The following is a 19,629-nucleotide window of genomic DNA, read 5'->3' on the forward strand; positions in this document are numbered from 1 at the left end:
TTTTTTCGGATAGCCCCCATATAAGTGTACCCCCAAATTTCGGTATTTTGATGTTCTTGAGCGCGTTTTTTAACTTAATTCGCTGAAATTTGGTACTTTGAGTTCTTATTGGGTAGCAAATCTCCCTACCAAAAATTATAAATAAAGGTCCATTTTTTCGGATAGCCCCGATATAAGGGTACCCTTAATTTTCGGTATTTTATAACTCGTTTTATAACTGAATTCTCTGAAATTTTGTACATTGGGTTCTTATTGGGTACCAAATTACTCCACTAAAAATTATAAATATAGGTCCAGTTTTTCTGGTAGTCCCCATATAACGGTACCCCCAAATTTTTGGTATTTTGGGGGTTCTGATCGTATTTTTCGACCGAAATTTGGCAGAGCGTAACAAATTAGGTCTAGAATGATGTGTGTTAAGTTTCCTGAAAATCGGTTCAGATTTATATATAGCTCCTATATTTTTTTGCGCCCAATTTAATATAAATAGTGCACCAGAGTCCCTATATATCTTTCGATTTGCACGAAATTTGACACAGCGTAATGAATTATGTCTAGAATGATGTGTGTTAAGTTTCCAGAAACTCGGTTCAGATTTAGATATAGATCTCTTATATATTTTCGTCCGATTTAAGGTAAATTGTGCATAAAAGTCCCTATATATCTCTCGATTTGCACTAAATTTGGCTCAGCGTAATGTATTAGGTCTAGAATGATGTGTGTTAAGTTTCCTGAAAATCGGTTCGGATTTAGATATAGCTCCCATATTCATTTTACTGGTCCTTTAAAAATGTGACGTCTTTCAGGATTCATCTGTTGAATATACTCAAAGTGGTGAAGGGTATCATATAGTCGGCCCCGTCCGACTTTACTACTTTCCTTACTGGTCATTATTATATCCTTCACCACACTGTGGTACAGGGTATTATGTCTTTGTGCATATGTTTGTAACAGGCAAAAGGAAACGAGATAGACACATGGTTCCTTTTGAGAATATGCATAGAATCACTTTCTAAGTCGATTTATGCATGTCCGTCCGTCCGTCTGTCTGTCCATGTTAAATTGTAAACAAAGTACAGGTCGCATTTATGATCCGAATTGGATGAAATTTGGCATAGGTCACTTATTCAGCCCAAGGACGAACCCTATTAAAATTGGGAAAAATCGGGTCAGATTTAGATATAGCTCCCATATATATATTTAACCGATTTAATGTAAACGGTCCCTATATATCTTTAGATTTGCACGAAATTTGGTACAGCCCAATAATTTAATACTAGAATGATGTCTGCCAAGTTTCGTGAAAATCGGTCCAGATTTAGATATAGCTCCCATATATAGTTTCGTCCGATTTCATGTAAATGGTGCCCCAAAGCCCCTATATATCTTTCGATTTGCACAAAATTTGGCATAACGTACTGAATTGAGTCTAGAGTGATGTCTGCCAAGTATCGAGAAAATCGGTCCAGATTTAGATATAGCTCCCATATATAGTTTCGTCCGATTTCATGTAAATGGTGCCCCAAAGTCCCTATATATCTTTCGATTTGCACAAAATTTGGCATAACGTACTGAATTGAGCTAGAATGATGTCTGCCAAGTTTCGAGAAAATCGGTCCAGATTTAGATATAGCTCCCATATATAGTTTCGTCCGATTTCATGTAAATGGTGCCCCAAACTCCCTATATATCTTTCGATTTGCACGAAATTTGGCACAGCGTAATGAATTAAGCCTGGAGTGATGTCTGACAAGATTCGAGAAAATTGGTCTAGATTTAGATATAGCTCCCATATATAGTTTCGTCCGATTTCATGTAAATGGTGCCCCAAAGTCCCTATATATCTTTCGATTTGCACAAAATTTGGCATAACGTACTGAATTGAGCCTAGAATGATGTCTGCCAAGTTTCGAGAAAATCGGTCCAGATTTAGATATAGCTCCCATATATAGTTTCATCCGATTTCATGTAAATGGTGCCCCAAAGTCCCTATATATCCTACGATTTGCACGAAATTTGGCATAACGTACTGAATTGAGCCTAGAGTGATGTCTGCCAAGTTTCGAGAAAATCGAAATAGTCCTGTTTAATATACCCATAGTGGTGAAGGGTATCATATAGTCGGCCCCGTCCGACTTTACTACTTTCCTTACTGGTTTTTTAATAAAATTTGTCATTCCGTTTGCAATACATCGAAATAATCACCAGAAACCCTATCCCCCTGACTTTTGAAATCAAGATAAAGATTGCAATATTTAAGATGATGCTTTGAAAGTTTGCACTGGCTTTGCTGTTACTTCTAGAATGGTATCCCCAAATATTTGGTATTGTGGAAATTTTTGACTCGTTTTGTAACCGAATTGGTTGTAATTAGTTCTCGTTGGGTATCAAATCTTCCAACCAAAAATAATCAATAGGTTAAATTTTTTAGGGGCTAATCATATAACGGTTTCTCATAGTATTCGGTATTTTGGCCTGTTTTTCAACTGAATCATCTGCAATTTAGAATTTTTGAAATTTTGCATAGTGAATTGCAAAATTTCTTTTAATTGGAGCTCCTAGGAGTCCATAGAACATGTAAATTGTGCACCGATCTAGATTATATTTTGGACAATGCACTGTACTGCAGCATACCAAATAGTGTATAGCTCCCATATATAATTTTGCTTGATTTCATACAAATGTTAAACTAAAGAACCCAAATCTGCCCAATGCTATTTTCATAGATTTCAGAATGGTATACATACCATTTTAAAATGGGTTGGGTCGATTTATTATAAATATAGGTCCACTTTTTCTGATAGCGCCCATATAACAGTACCCCCTAACTTGATTCAAATTGTCCGTTCGCATGATATTATAAAATTACTTTTTTGCACAATTTTGAAAATAGAGGAACATACCAAAAAATTGGACCTATACCGACAATTCTACAAACCAATTTACGTAATCGATAATGTACACCAAATACAAATTTCAACAATTTTTAATGGAGATTTTTCATAAAAATCCCAAAAAGTTGATCGATCACAGTTATATCAGGTCGTCACCAACGTTCACAGATTTTATTTCGGGGGTATTGGTGGAAGTTGCCGGTTCTATTGTTATTGCAGAAAATAATTGTACGCGTACGTCGCTGGAGAGTATACCTATTGCGGGGCCAATATTTATTACATCGTGTAGGAATATCGAAACATTTGTAGTTATCATTATATGAGGTGCTATACCTAATTAAGGACTGATATAGCTCAATTTCGAAACTAACAATTTTACATCACAATACCTTCTAAATCTTAAAACCAAACTCAGAACGCGGAACAAATTACAGCGACTTTGCTTAAAAACGCGCTGAAGAACCCAAAAATACGGAAAATACCCTTATATGGGGGCTACCCGAAAAAAATTGACCTATGTTTATAATTTTTAGTGAAGAGATCTGCTACCCAATAATAACTTAATGTACTGAATTACAGCTAATTCGGTCGAAAACGCATCAAAACACCTAAAATACTGAAAATTGGTGGGTACCGTTATATGGGGGCTACCCGAAAAAATTGACCTATGCTTACTTTTGGTCGACAAATTTGGTACCAATAAAAAGCCAATGTACCAAAATTCAACGAATAACCCCAAAATACAGAAAATTTAGGGTTACCCTTGTATGGAATCATCATATGGGTTCGAAATGGTTGTTTCGATGAGTTACACAGTATCTTCATCTTCAATTCGAATAATGTGCAATAAAACCACGTTTAATGTAATTTTATACGCTGTTGACGATTATTCCTTATTAGATTCAAAACTTTTTGATATGACTTTCCAAATTTCATCTTATTGCTTACATATACAATTTAAATACAGATAGACGGACGGACATACATCGACTCATATTATATATTAGAAATATAAATACAATCGGGTACGGTTATAGCGAACTCGTGCGGACCAAGCAAATTAGTTCCTTATAGAAAATGTCCCTTATATCCAAGGTGAGGCAAATTATAGGCTTACCTGAACAAATATATATTCAGTTAGAAATTTGGTAGTTTTTATGTCCTTTCTGATAATTCTTAAAATGCTTATCCTTTTCTTTAAATAATCTCACATTACAGCTGACATTTTTTGTAAAGGCTGCCAGCGTTAAAATACGAGGGCGGTTCAGAAACTTCTTAGCCTATCACTGAAAGATAATTGTTAGTTTTACAAAAATATTTATATTTTTCAATATAATCTCCTATAACTTCAATACACTTAGTTCAACGCTTGGCTAGCAATTCTATCTCTTGATTAAAATAGTTTTCCTCAAGGTCTTCAAAAATTAATCGAATCTTCATTTGAGGTAAAAGGCTTGCCAGCAAAAATTTTTTTTAGATTTGTGCCAGGATTTGTGTAAGCCAGGACGTTTTTCTCGAATTTGTACATTTAATTGATCCAAAAGGTTGAATTTATTGTTTTACCCTTTTGCAGATAGTCAATCAATAACCATAACCTTACCAGCCGATTGAATTGTTTTTGCCTTCTTTGGGGCACTTCCTCCAGTTTCAGTCCACTGTTTGGATTGTTCTTTTGTCTCTGGAGTATAGTGATGGATCCATGTCTCATCAATAGTTATGAAACGACGCTTATAATGATCCAAAAAAGCTTGAGAATTGCTCGACTGTTAACAAATGCGGCACCCACCTTGCAGCAAGCTTTTTAATCTGTAGTTCTTCATGCAAAATTAAATGGACTCGATCATTTAATACCATGTCAATTTGTTGGACGTCCACTACGTGGTTCACCTTCTATTCACATTCACCATATGATATATTTAATGACAGCACGCATTTCTAATTATACCCTTCACCACACTGTGGTACAGGGTATTGTGTCTTTGTGCATATAAGGAATCGAGATACACCCATGGTTCCTTTTGAGTCGATTTATGCATGCCCGTCTGTCCATGTATTTTTGTGAACAAAGTATAATCCCATTTGGATGAAGTCGATTCAGATTTAGATATAGCTCCCATATATAGTTTTGTCCGATTTTATGTAAATGGCGCACCGAGGAGTCTAAGTTTGTTCATTTTATGTAAATGCTGCACCATAGATCCTGTTCTATTTCAACGATATTTTGTTCTTGAAACATGTTCAGATGTATATATAGAGCTCCCTCATATAATTTTGTCCGATTTTAAGCAAATGGTCCAAATGGAGGAGCCTATGATATAGCTTCCATATATATTTTCATCCCATTTCATCAAAATGATGTACCAAATAACTAAGGTACGTCCGTTAGGACGAATTTGTGCACAACGTACCAAATCAAACCTAGAATAACATGTATTGGTATGTGTATGGGATGTTTTAATTTAGTTCAAATATCGATGTACTTCACGCAGTTAATTTCGTCCTATTCCATTTCAATGGTCCTCCATAGATGCTATGCCTATTCTACCTAAAGGAAATTGTACATATGAGCATCTCTTGTATGTACCCAAAGTAGTGAAGGGTATCATATAGTTGGCCCCGTTGACTTTTGAACTTACTCACTGCGTTTTCCATTACAAAAAAATTGCGGATGCGTCTTTTTTGAACACCTGTTTCTATATGAAGGAGTTGTCAGATCGAAACAAAATTTAACATAACTAACAGAGATGGAAGATTCCAAAACACTTTTTTCTGTTTATACACTTTCGCTTTTTGTGCTAGGCTAAGAACTTTCCGAACTGCCATTGTATATGAGAAATCTCGTTATAACCGGTGTTCGTTATATGCGTACTCGACTGTATATGCACAAAGACATAATACCCTGTACCAACGTGTGATGAAGTGTATAAACAATTCATATGGTTTTGATACCTAAAAGTATGCTACAGTTTATTGCCAAGTTAAAAGTTATTTTTTGTGTAGACTTGAAATGTTTCATTTTACGAAGATTGCAAACTGCAAGGTAATGAAAACTTCTGAAGTTTTGTATAAAAATAAAAAAGCATACATTTTTTTGCAGTGTTTTTTAATTGGAATAATTTATTTTGATGTTGAATGTGTAACGAGTTAGAATGTTTTTACTTTATGATCTGCAAATACCTGGGTTATAATATGTTGTGTATGTACATTTTGTTATGTGTGTAATTTCAAATGTAATTTCTCTGAAGTATTATTATTGTTATGAATGGGGAAAATATCAAGTTGTTAGAAGTGAAGGGAAACGACATTGATATATGTCTGACTTTATTTATCTACATACAGACATTTTAAAATACCTAACATTAATTTGAAAACGTTGATAAATTGGTTGATATTATATTAAAAATATATTTATTTATTTTTCAGATAAATTGACAATATGGATTTTATCTTAAGCCATTTACATCGGCCGAAGCGAGAGGCCAATTTGAAAGAATTTTTATCACATCTCTTCGTAGATTGCATGGTAAAGTACAAAAACCAATCACAGCAGAATAATGAATCATCAGCAAGTACAGGTAATTTACTATCTCTCTACAAAGTTTAAAGTTCACATAGCCTTTGTTTCATTTTGATTGATAAACAATTCCAACTAAAATGTCAAATGAATTGTAGCTATCAAATTAGTGTCACTCATTGCTGGCAATTGTTATCACGTGTTACTTTAGAAATGTATTCACATTGTCGTTGTCATCAATGTCTTCTTCTTTTTCTTTGTCTTTCATTGCAGAATATCCAACAGCCATACCACGTTCCATAGAAGATGCCATCGTAAATGAAGGATCCATCGATATTGGAAATGTCGATGTGACCGAGGCAGAACGTAATGAACTGTACGCCACAATAAGTGCAGCAACACTAGCAACACCAAATCTAATTACACCACAAACTGATGCACCACCATCTGATGGCACTACATCATCATCGACCCTAGAATATTCCACAGCCCTATTGCTAAATGTAAGTGGAAAGGGTTCGACCACAACAACACCATCTACAACACCCGCTGGAAATGGACAGTTGTTTTGTCCATTACGTTTCGACGGTTATCTGTGTTGGCCACGTACCCCAGCTGGCACAGTGTTAAGTCAGTATTGTCCGGATTTTGTTGAGGGATTCAGTAGTAAATTTCTTGCCCATAAAACGTAAGTATCCTGTTCGACATGTAGGAAAAAAATACATGCATTGGGGCAACAAAGTAAACCTTGGAGGTTGGTCTTTCATTGCGTTTTTTTCGTCGGCATCGTCGTGTCTGAAAATTGTTTGTTGGCGCTGTGGTGGATCCCACAGCATATTCGAGTGGCTAACCTTTGGACTGTGAATGCTTTTAAGATATTATTACCTAGTAAGTTTGTAGGTCGAAACTGCTGCGATGTTATATCACTGTTACTTACATAAGACCGTTAGGCATAACCAAAAATGTTTTTTTTTGTTTCGTTTTGCTCAGAAGAGACTTAAAGGCATTTGTTTGTATTCAGACAACGTTTTTCGAACATTTCTTTTAATTGTTTCAATTATTTTTATTTTTGCAATTTGAGAACTTGCAAGCCATAAATACATTTTATATTATTACATAATGTTTCGCAGACTTGCAAATGAATATAAAAAGTTTAATTTGGAATTTGAGAAAATATGTTTTTGTGTAAGAAGAACATTTGCAAATATTAAGTTTTATATTAGATTATATATTTAAAGTCCAATATTATTGCACACTAGCTGACCCGAAATCGTTGTTTGCCATATCAAAATTGCGTAAATATGAGGTTGTTAAAAATTAACGAATTAATGGAAAAGTAGGAAACCTATAAACACATTTCTATTGAAGTTTACACTGTCATCAACACTTCAAGTTATCGAAGAAAGGAATTGTTAAAAAAATATTACACTTTTTTTGACAAATATGAATGTGATATTTAATTTCCAACAACTTGGGTTCTGTAGAAGATGAAAACAAATGAAAAAAGCGTTAAGTTCGGCCGGGTCGAACTGTGGATACCCTCCACCATAAGAATACTGACAGATTTTTGATATGAAAATATAGGGAACATACCACAAAGTGGACTTATAACGACAATTCTACCAATCGATTGTTGTAAACCAAATACGAATTTCAGCAATTTCAATGAGGATTTCCCCTAAAATCTCAAAACCCCAAAAGGTTGACCTATATTATTAATGCATGAAAATACTGCTATTTAGAGGGCAAATTTATATGAGGCATACTAAAGTGGGAACAATATTGACAACATTTTGTAGTAATTAGCGAATAGCTCAAGTTCCAAGGTAATATTTTAGTTTTGAATCCCAATACCTTTCTTCACGATAATTTTATATAGAACTAACCCTAAATGCGGTCCTTTATAGTTCATTCCGAAACCTAACGTTTTAGTTTTTATGTCGATATCCTCCGATAGAGAACTCATTACAACATATGGCTAAATCGTTCGAAGATGGGTATAGATGTAGGGTATAAACTTAAAATTTCGTCTACAGAATATCCCGCATACTATGGTGGAATACAGCTATATAGAGCCAACTCCAAAACACGGAACATACAAATATTTTTTGTTGGGAGATTTATTACCAAATACGAATACTAAATATGAAATTACAGCGAATTTGGTTGAAAAACGCTCTCAAAAACCCCAAAATACCGACAATTGGGTGTACAGTTATATGGAGTTATCAGAAAAACTGGACCTATATTTATAATTTTATGTGGAGAACTTTAAAACCCAATAAAAACTCAATGTACCAAATTTCAACGAATTCGGTTGAAAAACGAAAACGAACCCATAATCCGGTAATTGGGGGTAACGCTAATGGGGGCTATCAGAAAATGTGGACCGATATTTACAATTTCTAGTAGGAATATTTGGTACCCAATAAGAACCTAATGTACCAATTTTCAGCGAATTTGGTTGAAAAGCGCTCTTAAGAACCCCAAAATACTAAATATTGGGAGATGTGGGCTACCAAAAAAGTGGACCTATATTTATAATTTTTAGTGGATAAATTTGGTACCCAATAAAGGTTCGTATTTGATTTGTTCCAAAGATATTGTTACTTCATAGAATGTATAACGTAATACGTTTTGTAAATTTTTTATAAAATCAAGATTTGTATCAGAACCTAAAATGGACTTAAACCACTTTCAAAATAAACGACTCTTATACTAACACGTCCATCACAAATATTCGATATAACATAGGTTTAAATGATGTTTAAAAATACGTCAACAAATTAGCGATATATGGAATGTATTATTGAATATTTTTCAAATTCGGGAAGTATGTATTTAAAGTCGAGGTAATTTCTCTTTAGATGCTTTTTTATGTTTAACTTACATGTGCCTTGAATATATATTCCATGATTTGAAAAATGTTTCCAATGATTTGACACACATTTTCCTCCATTTTCAACCAAATTGCATTGAGATGGTTGTGACTCAAGAACTTCTGCAAAAGTACTTATGAATCGTATGTGGTCAGAATAAGAAAATATGCAAACAAATTCCCCCTTTTGTGAGGGAGGTACCCCAAGGAGGGGACCAATGAGTCCCATATTCGGACTTGACCTAGGCTTGATCACTTTTAGGTTAACCCCTATATCAGGATAACTCCAAAATTTATATTTAAGGTATTTAAAACGTGTAAAAAGTTCGATTCGGCCGACCTTCATCACCTTATTACTTGTTTACAAAAAATCCATTTACCTATTGGGAACCCGTAATAAAAAATAACATTTCCTTGGTTGAGTTAGAACCTTGATAGGAAAAGGTAGTAAAATTTGTAGGATGTAAATAAAAAAAATCGAAATACAAATTTTGTACCTCTTTACTTGATCTAGACCCGTAAAAGTACTATCAAGCTATAAAGAAAGTTTATAGGTACAAAGCATATTGCAGATCCAAAAATTAAGTTTTAGTTTTAAATTTTTGGTTTCATTTCATACAGTGAACTCTCGATAATGCGAACACTAAAACTGGCATTAAAGTATAGAAAAAATTGGGGAATTAGCGGTAAATAAGGTGGTCTAATCGAAAATGTGAACAAATTCGAAAAGATGAACTATGCCGACACACTATCGAGAGTTCATCTGTTTTGCATGTTCACATTATCGAGAGTTCACTGTATTTCATTTCCATTGCAGATGTTTAGAAAATGGCACATGGTATCATCATCCAGACAGTCAACAGGAATGGTCAAATTACACAAATTGTATAGATTATGAGGATCTGGAGGTAAGATAAGCAATTTTCTTACGACACCATATTAAATTGAATTCCTGTTTTTTAATCTCCCACACTCCCGAAACTCACAATTTTCATCGTATCTTTTCATGAAAATCAGTTTCGCACATTTGTCAATGAGCTGTACGTCAAGGGCTATAGTGTATCCTGCGTGGCGTTATTTCTGTCACTTATTATATTTTTGGGTTTCAAGTGAGTAAACAAAATTGAAAATTTGTATGAATTTTACACACAAATCCATTCTATCAATCTGTCAATGTAAATATAATTTTGTGGATTTCCAATTAATTCTGCAAAGTAATGAACAATGGTGTTGTTGTCATTTTGTGTTTCAGATCTTTGCGTTGCACTCGAATACGTATTCATGTTCATTTGTTTGCATCGTTGGCATTCACATGTATCACCTGGATTATGTGGTATAAACTGATTGTTGAAGATCCACAGATAATACGTGACAATCCGGTAAGATGAGAAACTTGTTGTGTCTGTGTGTTTTTTATTATTAATTGAAAACTTTAAAGTTTGTTTGATTGATGATGTTCGAAGCAAAGCCTTGTGGTATTTTGTTTATACACACAAGTAATAATGAAAACATTATGTGTTTCTTCCTTTTATATTTCTGAATCATGGCAAACAATTCCCAGTACTGGTGCATAATATTGCATTTGGTCATTCACTATTTCATGCTGGTCAATTACTTTTGGATGTTCTGTGAGGGATTACATCTCCATTTGGTCTTAGTTGTGGTAAGTCCAAAGTACAACAATTTTAATATCTCAAATGTCATGTTGGGTGTGCATGTGTATTTGTAAAGTGTATCCAAAATTTAATATTGATTTTGGAATCTGAATTGTTTCATAAGTCAAATGTTGTATTGTTGTTACGGTAAACGATTGAAGATATAACTATGTGATAGAATGCCCCAGATTCTAACACGATAGGTGCCGAGGAAAGATGCTGTTCTGGATGGTTAATATGTGTGGGTTTTCTTTAAGGCATAGATATAATATTTACCAGGCATTAGTGAGTATTTCTTACACCCCATTTCTGGAATTCAGTTATCAAACCGGTTTACAATGGAAAGTCTTATAATACTTTAAACAAGTTGGTAAATAATAAAACTACGAACCACATGACGTAGGTTGTCAAAATTTGGCTATATAGTATATACACAAAAAATTACCCAGAAATGGTTATTTACCCCATTTACTCAATTTGACGGATATTTACATCTTGCCCAAGTCTATTCATGGGTGTTTATAGATTGCTTAACAATATGAGTTTGAAAATATTTCAGGGATCCAGACTTCCAAAACCACGGAATGAAATTTTGGAGTAACTTCGGTGAAAATGTAGATTGAACTCGGAATTCCAAATTTTCCGGTGGGAGAGTATTGGTAAAAGCTACAAATTATTAAGTAAAAAATCTCTTGTCGAGATTCCGTACAAACACTCCTCAGAAACGGATGAACCTATTTTTATCAAGCTTATATTATTATTTTTATACCCTCAGCCTTATGTCGATTTACGCGCGTCTCTCCGTCTGTTAAAATCACGATAGAGGTCGCAATATTTAAGACAGAGCTCTAAAATATTGCGCATATATTGCTAGTACTCCTAGGATGTTTGGTATTACAAATGGGATATATCGGTCCACGTTTCAGGGTAGCCCCCATATAAGTGGTGCCAATTTTCAGATTTATCACTATTCTAGACTTAATTTAGTACGCTGTGCCAAATTTCGTGAAAATCGAAAGATATATAGGGGCTTTGGTACACAATTTACACTAAATCGGACGAAAATATATATGGCAGCTATATCTAAACTGAACGGATTTTTTCGGAACTTAAAACAGATCATTCTAGACTTAATTTAGTACGCCATACCAAATTTCATGAAAATCGAAGAATATATAGAGACTTTGGTGCACTATTTAGATAAAATCGGACGAAAATATACATGGGAGCTATATCTAAATCTGCTGTATTTTGGAGTTGACATTCAAAATATCTACAATTATGGGATTCTTAAAAAATCTCATGTTACTTGAAAAAATGTCTAAAGTCGCCAAAATTCTGGTCAATATTAAATATAATACGTCATGCCAAATTTCCTGCAAATCGAAAGATATATAGGGGCTTTGGTACACCATTTATATAAAATATATGTGGGTACTATATCCAAATTTGAACCGATTTTTCCCAATTTCAATAGGGTTCGTCCTTGTGTCAAATAAATGTGCTGTGCCAAATTTCATCCAATTCGGATCATAAATGCGACCTGTACTTTGTTTACAATTTAACAATGACAAACCCTATTGAAATTGGAGAAAATCGGTTAAAGTTTAGATATAGCTCCCATATATATTTTCGTCCGATTTTATATAAATGGTACACCAAAGTCTTTATATTTTCTTTTGATTTACAAAAAAAAATGACCATATCGTACTCAATGTCATGTGTTAAGTTTCGTTGAAATCTGTTCAGATTTAGATATAAAACATACGACATATGTTTTCGAAATTGTATAACTAATATGTAACGTTTGATTGATTGCACTGCGGATTTCATACAAATGATACACCAAGTATTCTGAATCAGCCCAATTGATATGTAATCACTACTTTTGTCCGATGAAATGAAATCTACTTTTGTCCGATTTCCAGTAGGTAACATTTATTAGAGAAGGACGTATGTTGTATTAGAGAAGGTTTATATTGGAATACATCTGATTGTATCATACGATAAAAATTTTTAGAGCATCTCTTGTTCATACCCAAAGTGGTGGACGATAACATATATTTTCTTGTATATATGTACTTTATGGGGTCTCCGAAGAATATTTCGAAGGCCGGACTGTCAAATTAAAATAGGTACATTTAAAATATAACATTAGTTCTTCGGACATACCAAACATGGTGTTGCGAACAGATTTATATTTTAGAATATTATTTACTCTTACTCCCAAAATCATCGACATGTCATCATCGATTTTTTTATTATTCAACATTGTGACTTCGATGGGGACTATGAAATAGTAATATTAATTAATACTTTTGGAACAGCCACGCCAAGTGTATCAGCTTGTGGCTATAATATGTCGCTGTGTTAAATTGTAGGCTCTGGCAAAAACTGCATGCTTTCCCTTTCCCCTAAATTAAAAATTAACGATGAATTCTTTAGTATCCATTATGTTTTCCACCAAAGGTTTTTGTCAAGGACACCATTGTTATGCGTTGGTTTAAAATCTTCTCCTGGCTTTCGCCGTTGATTTTTGTGGCAGCATATGGAGTGGCGAGATATTTCCATCCTGAAGATAATAAACAGTAAGTAATTAATCACAACAGAGGCGTAACGAAAATCTCATATCCTGTGTGATTTACATTTGTTTTCCCATTAAAATAGTTGCTGGATGAATGATAGTTTTTTGCTATGGATATTCTCGGTGCCGGTGTGCATCTCCTTGGTTTCTAGTTTTTGTGAGTTAATTATATATCAAATATAACTGAAATCTACTTTATTGTTTTAGACTATAACAATTTCCTGTAATCATAAAAAGGCAATAAATAAATCGATTTGATTTTCCATTACAGTTTTTCTGATTAACGTCCTGCGCGTTATTGTACGAAAATTACACCCACAATCGGCCCAACCGGCACCATTGGCCATACGCAAGGCTGTAAGGGCAACTATTATTTTGGTAATGTATTCCCCAAATTACAAACATTCATACTTATGTGGATATATACACCTGTAGTCGATTTACGGTCATTGGGTTGTAAAATTAATTTCCCCCCTGTGTTTTCTTTGACTTTTATTGACAGGTTCCTCTCTTTGGGTTACAACATTTTCTATTACCTTATCGTCCGGATTCAGGCACACCTTTGGAACGTTTCTATCAACTGTTGTCTGTCATTTTGGTTAGCCTACAAGGCTTTGTGGTGTCGTTCCTATTCTGTTTTGCCAATCATGATGTGACATTTGCTGTGCGCAGTCTTTTGAATCGTTTGATGCCCAGCATCGTTTCACCACCGCCACCCACCAGCAGTACCGGTCAAGTGGCTACAACAACTCCTAGTCGGGAATTAGGTGTTTAAGGGGGTCGATATTGAGAGAAATTAAAATCCTGATTAAAACAATGTAACCCTCCACTAACAGGTGTACAACCTTTATCGTCCCAAATTAATGTTAGGAATAAGAATACATCTAATATTTGTACCTATTACATTCTTAAGGAGGTTAATTTGTTAACGTTTCCTACTCTAAATGAGAGTATAAACTATGTTAAAGTATTTCTGCATTTATTTTTCAACATTTTTGTTTACTTATTGTGATTATTGAAAATTTATACTCCATATATTGTATTGTAATAATTAAAAAAAATGTATTATTCGTAGATGTGTAATGCGTAAATATGTATGTATATCATTTGTCAATGAAATGTGTATAATGTAAGTGAAAATATAAATTCTCGTTATATTTATGTATGTATAATAAATTAATTATAACTAATGACACGCTTTTAATTATAATAATGGAAATGGTTTTAAATTCGAAAAGGGTAAGTTTATATATTTATACCCTTCACCATACTGTGGTACATGGCAAAAATAATCGAGATAGACCCTTAGTTGATTTTGAGAATATGCATAGAATCACTTTCTGAGTCGATTATTTTGTGATCCGATTTGGATGAAATTTGGCACAGTTCACTTATTTGGCCCAAGGACGAATCCTATTGAAATTGGAGAAAATCGGTGCAGATTTACATATAGCTGCCATATATAGTTTCGTCCGATTTAATGTAAACGGTCCTTACATATCTTTCGATTTGGACGAAATTTGGCACAGCGCACTGAATTAGGTCTAGAATGATGTGAATTTCTTAAAAATAAGTTCAGATTTAGATATAGCTCCTATATATATATATATATATATATTCGTCCGATTTGAGATGAATGGTGCACCAAAGTCCCTATATATCTTTCGATTTGAGCGAAATATAGCATGGTGTAGTCAATTGAGTCTAGAATGACGTGTGCCAAATTTCGAGAAAATCGGGTCAGATATATATATATATATATATATATGTATATAGCACCCATAGCATATATATATATATTTGTTCTAATTTAATGTAAATTGTGCACTAAATACCCATAGTACAGAAGTTACTATAATTGAAAGTTCTACACGTTGAACTATTTCTGAGATCCTATTTTATAAATTTTTAATAATAAATAATACTCTTTTCATAAAAAAAAGAATCAGTTTTTCTATATCATCGTTTTTTATATCCCCAAACTTGTGCAGCCAAACATGGGCGACGTATATCATTATATCTCGTTGGTGGATAGATATCTTGACCATGTAGAGTTTTTAAATATTTAAAAGCCAGAGATTGCTTGTTTTTTATATGTTTATTGAAAGATAAGTTATAGGTCAAATCAACTCCCAGGTATTTATAATAGTTCACAATTTCAATATCCTGATCACCAAAATGCCAATTAAGATCTCTTAAAATTCTCGGACCTTTTCTAAAGACATTTATTTTTGATTTTGAGATGTTGACTTTAAGGTTCCACATGAGGCAATAGTCCCATAGTACATCAATCATTTCCTGTAGTCCATGAGGCGTGTTTGATAATATGACAATATCATCAGCATACAGTAAAATTTTTAAGTTGGTATTAGCAACATTAAGTCCGCCTGGAAGAATTTCATGTAGATCATTTAGGTATAGTGAAAATAACATTGGACTGAGCATACACCCCGGCTTTACACCCGAGTCTATTTCAAGAAAGGATCAAAACAGAAAGGAATACAACAACTGATTTTTTGGTCATAACTATCCAACAGTAATACGCTAAAATGCTTCACAAAATCAAACGCACTGAGATCACCTATATTAGAAATGCTACGATCTTTTAATGTTTTGGACAATTGCCACCAGTCTTTGCTACATTTTACAGAATGAAGTTTCCTTAAATTATTGTTGTAGTATTTCATTTTGTTTTGTTTGCTCACATTTTTAAAGTTAACACGGTCTCTGGAATATCTATGTCTATTTGCTGCCGAATGATTACTCCTATATTATTTTAAATGTTTGCGGACAACAGTCCGGAGACGGTAACACCGCCAATCGAACCATTAAATATGAATACCTATTTTCAAATATTAAGTTGGAATTATAAGTCACTCATCAAACCCCATATTGCAGTACGTTGGTCAGAAGTCTCAAGTGCCATCAAGTGTAGTCCCTTTTATACTGCTTTGCAAACTCCATATAGATAGTTTTCTACATGTACTTTCCTATATTGTATTACAATCCTATGTTGATAATTTTGGTGGGGGCAGCGAAGCGCCAAGGATTTAGCTAGTTGAATATACATTTCAATATGTTATACATGTTATACAACACTTTATTATACAATTCCATTCTCACATAATTTATGGTGTAAAATCTTCATATGTAATACCTTTGGCGGAAAGTTTTTCCAAAATCCAAGTACGTAAATACGGGACATTTGCATAAATACCAGGAACATTTTGCTGGCCACAATCGGTACCCCATGCCACAATGCCGGCCTGATAAAAACGTCCTGCTGTACCAGGCACTGGACATACCAACGGTGATCCTCCATCACCTTTGCAGGTGTCTTTTCCCTTTTCACCACCCGCACAAATAAAACTTGCATGCAGATTAAAACGCGGTCCCAAACGAGTCTGCCGCAAATTATCTTCACACTTATCACGGGGAACTATAGGTAAATCTATTTTCTTTAATAGCGTCTGATATTAATCTTCCTTTTTGAATTTATCCTTTCCCCAACCAGTAGCATAGCAACGTTGATTATCAAAATTTATATTAGATTCTGGTAGACAGATGGGACGAATATGCTCCTGCCATTCAAAGGGTTCATTTAGTATCAGTAAAGCAACATCATTATAGACGGCGCCTTTGTGGAACTTTTCGTGTCGGATAATTTCATAAACTCGCCGATCGACATGGGGTAAAATTTCGTCTGTGTTTTGAGTATCCCATTCACCGGCACGGACAGTGAGCTCGTTAGGTTTACGATTGATGACACAATGAGCACCGGTCAAGACCACATTTTTGGCTATCAGTGAACCACCACAGGCATACATAAATAAAATTTCCCCATTAACATCCATGCTACGTACTCTGTCCACCATCCAAGGGAATTCAGCAAAATCGGCTTCATCTTCGTTGGTGACGTGCATTTTAAAACCATAACCTTCTTCGTTTCGCCAACCACAACCTTGGTGTACTTCGGGGGAAATGGGTGGTACGACGGGAACAATTGTCTACAAAACAAGAAAATGGTTACATATATTTATAATTTTAAAACATATTTATAAAGACCACAAGCTTAAAAAGATTTTTTCTCCACAATTTGTAGTGATTTAGTCACCTTAGTATCCGATACTTGGGTAGTTGCATTCGTGCTGTTAATTAAATCGATTAACGACATTCCCTGACCATGAACATGACACATCAGAAATGCTAAACACAACCACGCAATTGTCACTTTGACCGTCATGTTTCCAAGCTGTTTTGTAACTAAATTTAGAATTTGGAATTCTCTTATTTTTTACAGATCTATGTGCGGGCAGATGATGAATAACGCAAACAATGGGACCGCTCAACTAGCAATGTGGAATTTTATGCTACTGATAACGTTGCGGTGATTTTCTTAAACTAAACTGCCCGTCATATCAGTAATGTCAGATATGGTCCGTCAGAAATATTGACGTAAATTAAATATATTTCCGACGTATGTATTATACTCGTGCAAAACCATTAGGATTTCTTGCAAAAATTTTTTTTAAAGAAACGACTGGTAGTCTGTAATTGTAGTGGAAAAGTTTTAATGAAAGAAGATTTTGAGAAAAATCCGCGAAAATTCTTGCAGCAAATGAGTGATATATTAGTTTTCTCTGCGATACATATTATTAGTATCGGAAAATGCGGTATTGAGTTTATAAGTTCAAAGGTACTAACCAACGATTATGCAAATAACCACCATCTATTGGTGGCATCTGATTTCCCGTGGCATAGCAACATTTTAGGTACGTTAAGAAATAAAATGTCCCTATGGAACTATTCCGCATGTCTTCTTTTTTAAAATTCTTACAAAAAAGTTTCAATACAATGTCAATTCAATTGAAAAAAAAAATATTTTCAAAATTTTCAATAATTGACAAATTAAAGCTTAAAGGAATGCTGCGCTACCAATTTTCTCCCAAAATATCTCAAAATAACAACTACGACGTGGTGCAATAAAAATAGCTCGATAATAAATTCGTGGAAATGCAAATATGCTTCAAAATATTTTTTGCAAATTTTTCGCGATTTTCAAATTTTTCTCACCTTTTAAACCTTCCCTGAAGCTCCACGGACATTTCAAGACTAAGATATGAAAAATCCGTTCAGCCGTTCTCGAGTTTTAGCGAGACTAACCAACAGCAATTCATTTATATATATGTATATGTATATATATGTATATAGATTAGAGTTAAATTTAATAATAAGAAATCGAAAAGAGAGAGTAAGATTAATCGTTATCATTATTTGCTCACGTTTTCCATAAAATCAAGATTTATTTAGTTTGAAAATATAAGTTACGTTATGTGAAGCAATTTGCATGGTATGTATAGGTTGTGAAATTTTTCTCAAATAAAACACTGTGAGACATGATAAAGTAAAGATTAAGCGGTTCCATTATGTGGAGCCTATACCAAAAACTATACCGTCAATAACGAGGGACGTTTCTAGCCCTATGGGGAATACCGAATTAAAGGCAATTAAATAGATATTTTGTTACTACCTCCCAAGTACTTAAATATAAGGATGCTTAAAAACACACAATAATGGAACAAATTGACTGTACAAATTCACATTATATCACATCAATTATAATAATAAAAATAAATATATACATAAAATAAGTATATCATATAAATATTAAAATATTTCATTTATATTCTACAAAAAAAATACATATATGTAGTTAAAAAGAAATTCAGTTTTTAATTAAGGATTCATATTATATCACATCAAAATTTCAGTTTTCAATGATATGCATTTTGCTTCAAAATTGTGGCAGAATAAAATTCGAAGATTTATATAACTTCGTCTCTTGTAAGAGTCTGTCCACATGTCAAGGACTAATAAAATGTTTGCTGGACTTTAAGTGGTTAAAAATTTCGTTATTGTAGTTTTGTATGTTCTGTGCACATCCTCAGGGCAGACCGACTTAATGTAGTAGCTGATGGTAAAATTAGGCTTGGTTTTATGGCTTGTATATAATCAATAAATCCTGGTTGCTCTACTATATTAAATGGTCTTAAATCTCTGCAGCACATCTGTACAAGCAGACGTGAGTTAGCAAATTTTTCGGT

At 33.8% G+C, this 19,629-nt stretch overlaps 1 protein-coding gene and 1 pseudogene across 1 annotated transcript; one reads left to right on the forward strand and one right to left on the reverse strand.

Annotated features, from left to right (window-relative positions):
* The first annotated feature begins 6,330 nt into the window (after positions 1–6,330).
* Positions 6,331–14,300, forward strand: LOC133332570 (calcitonin gene-related peptide type 1 receptor). Its single transcript, XM_061540945.1, has 11 exons — positions 6,331–6,469; positions 6,682–6,825; positions 6,961–7,096; positions 10,104–10,194; positions 10,304–10,395; positions 10,539–10,665; positions 10,848–10,949; positions 13,411–13,529; positions 13,609–13,682; positions 13,797–13,903; positions 14,028–14,300. Exons 1-11 carry the CDS (start codon positions 6,331–6,333, stop codon positions 14,298–14,300), a joined length of 1,404 nt encoding a protein of 467 aa, XP_061396929.1.
* Positions 14,301–16,653: 2,353 nt separating this feature from the next.
* LOC133332571 (phenoloxidase-activating factor 2-like) lies at positions 16,654–17,768 on the reverse strand (annotated as a pseudogene).
* Positions 17,769–19,629: the final 1,861 nt, after the last annotated feature.

The sequence above is a fragment of the Musca vetustissima genome, unplaced genomic scaffold, assembly GCF_032173495.1.
Source record: "Musca vetustissima isolate MV318-11 ecotype Yass unplaced genomic scaffold, APGP_CSIRO_Mvet_v1 utg28202, whole genome shotgun sequence".
In the NCBI taxonomy this organism is placed as follows: domain Eukaryota; kingdom Metazoa; phylum Arthropoda; class Insecta; order Diptera; family Muscidae; genus Musca; species Musca vetustissima.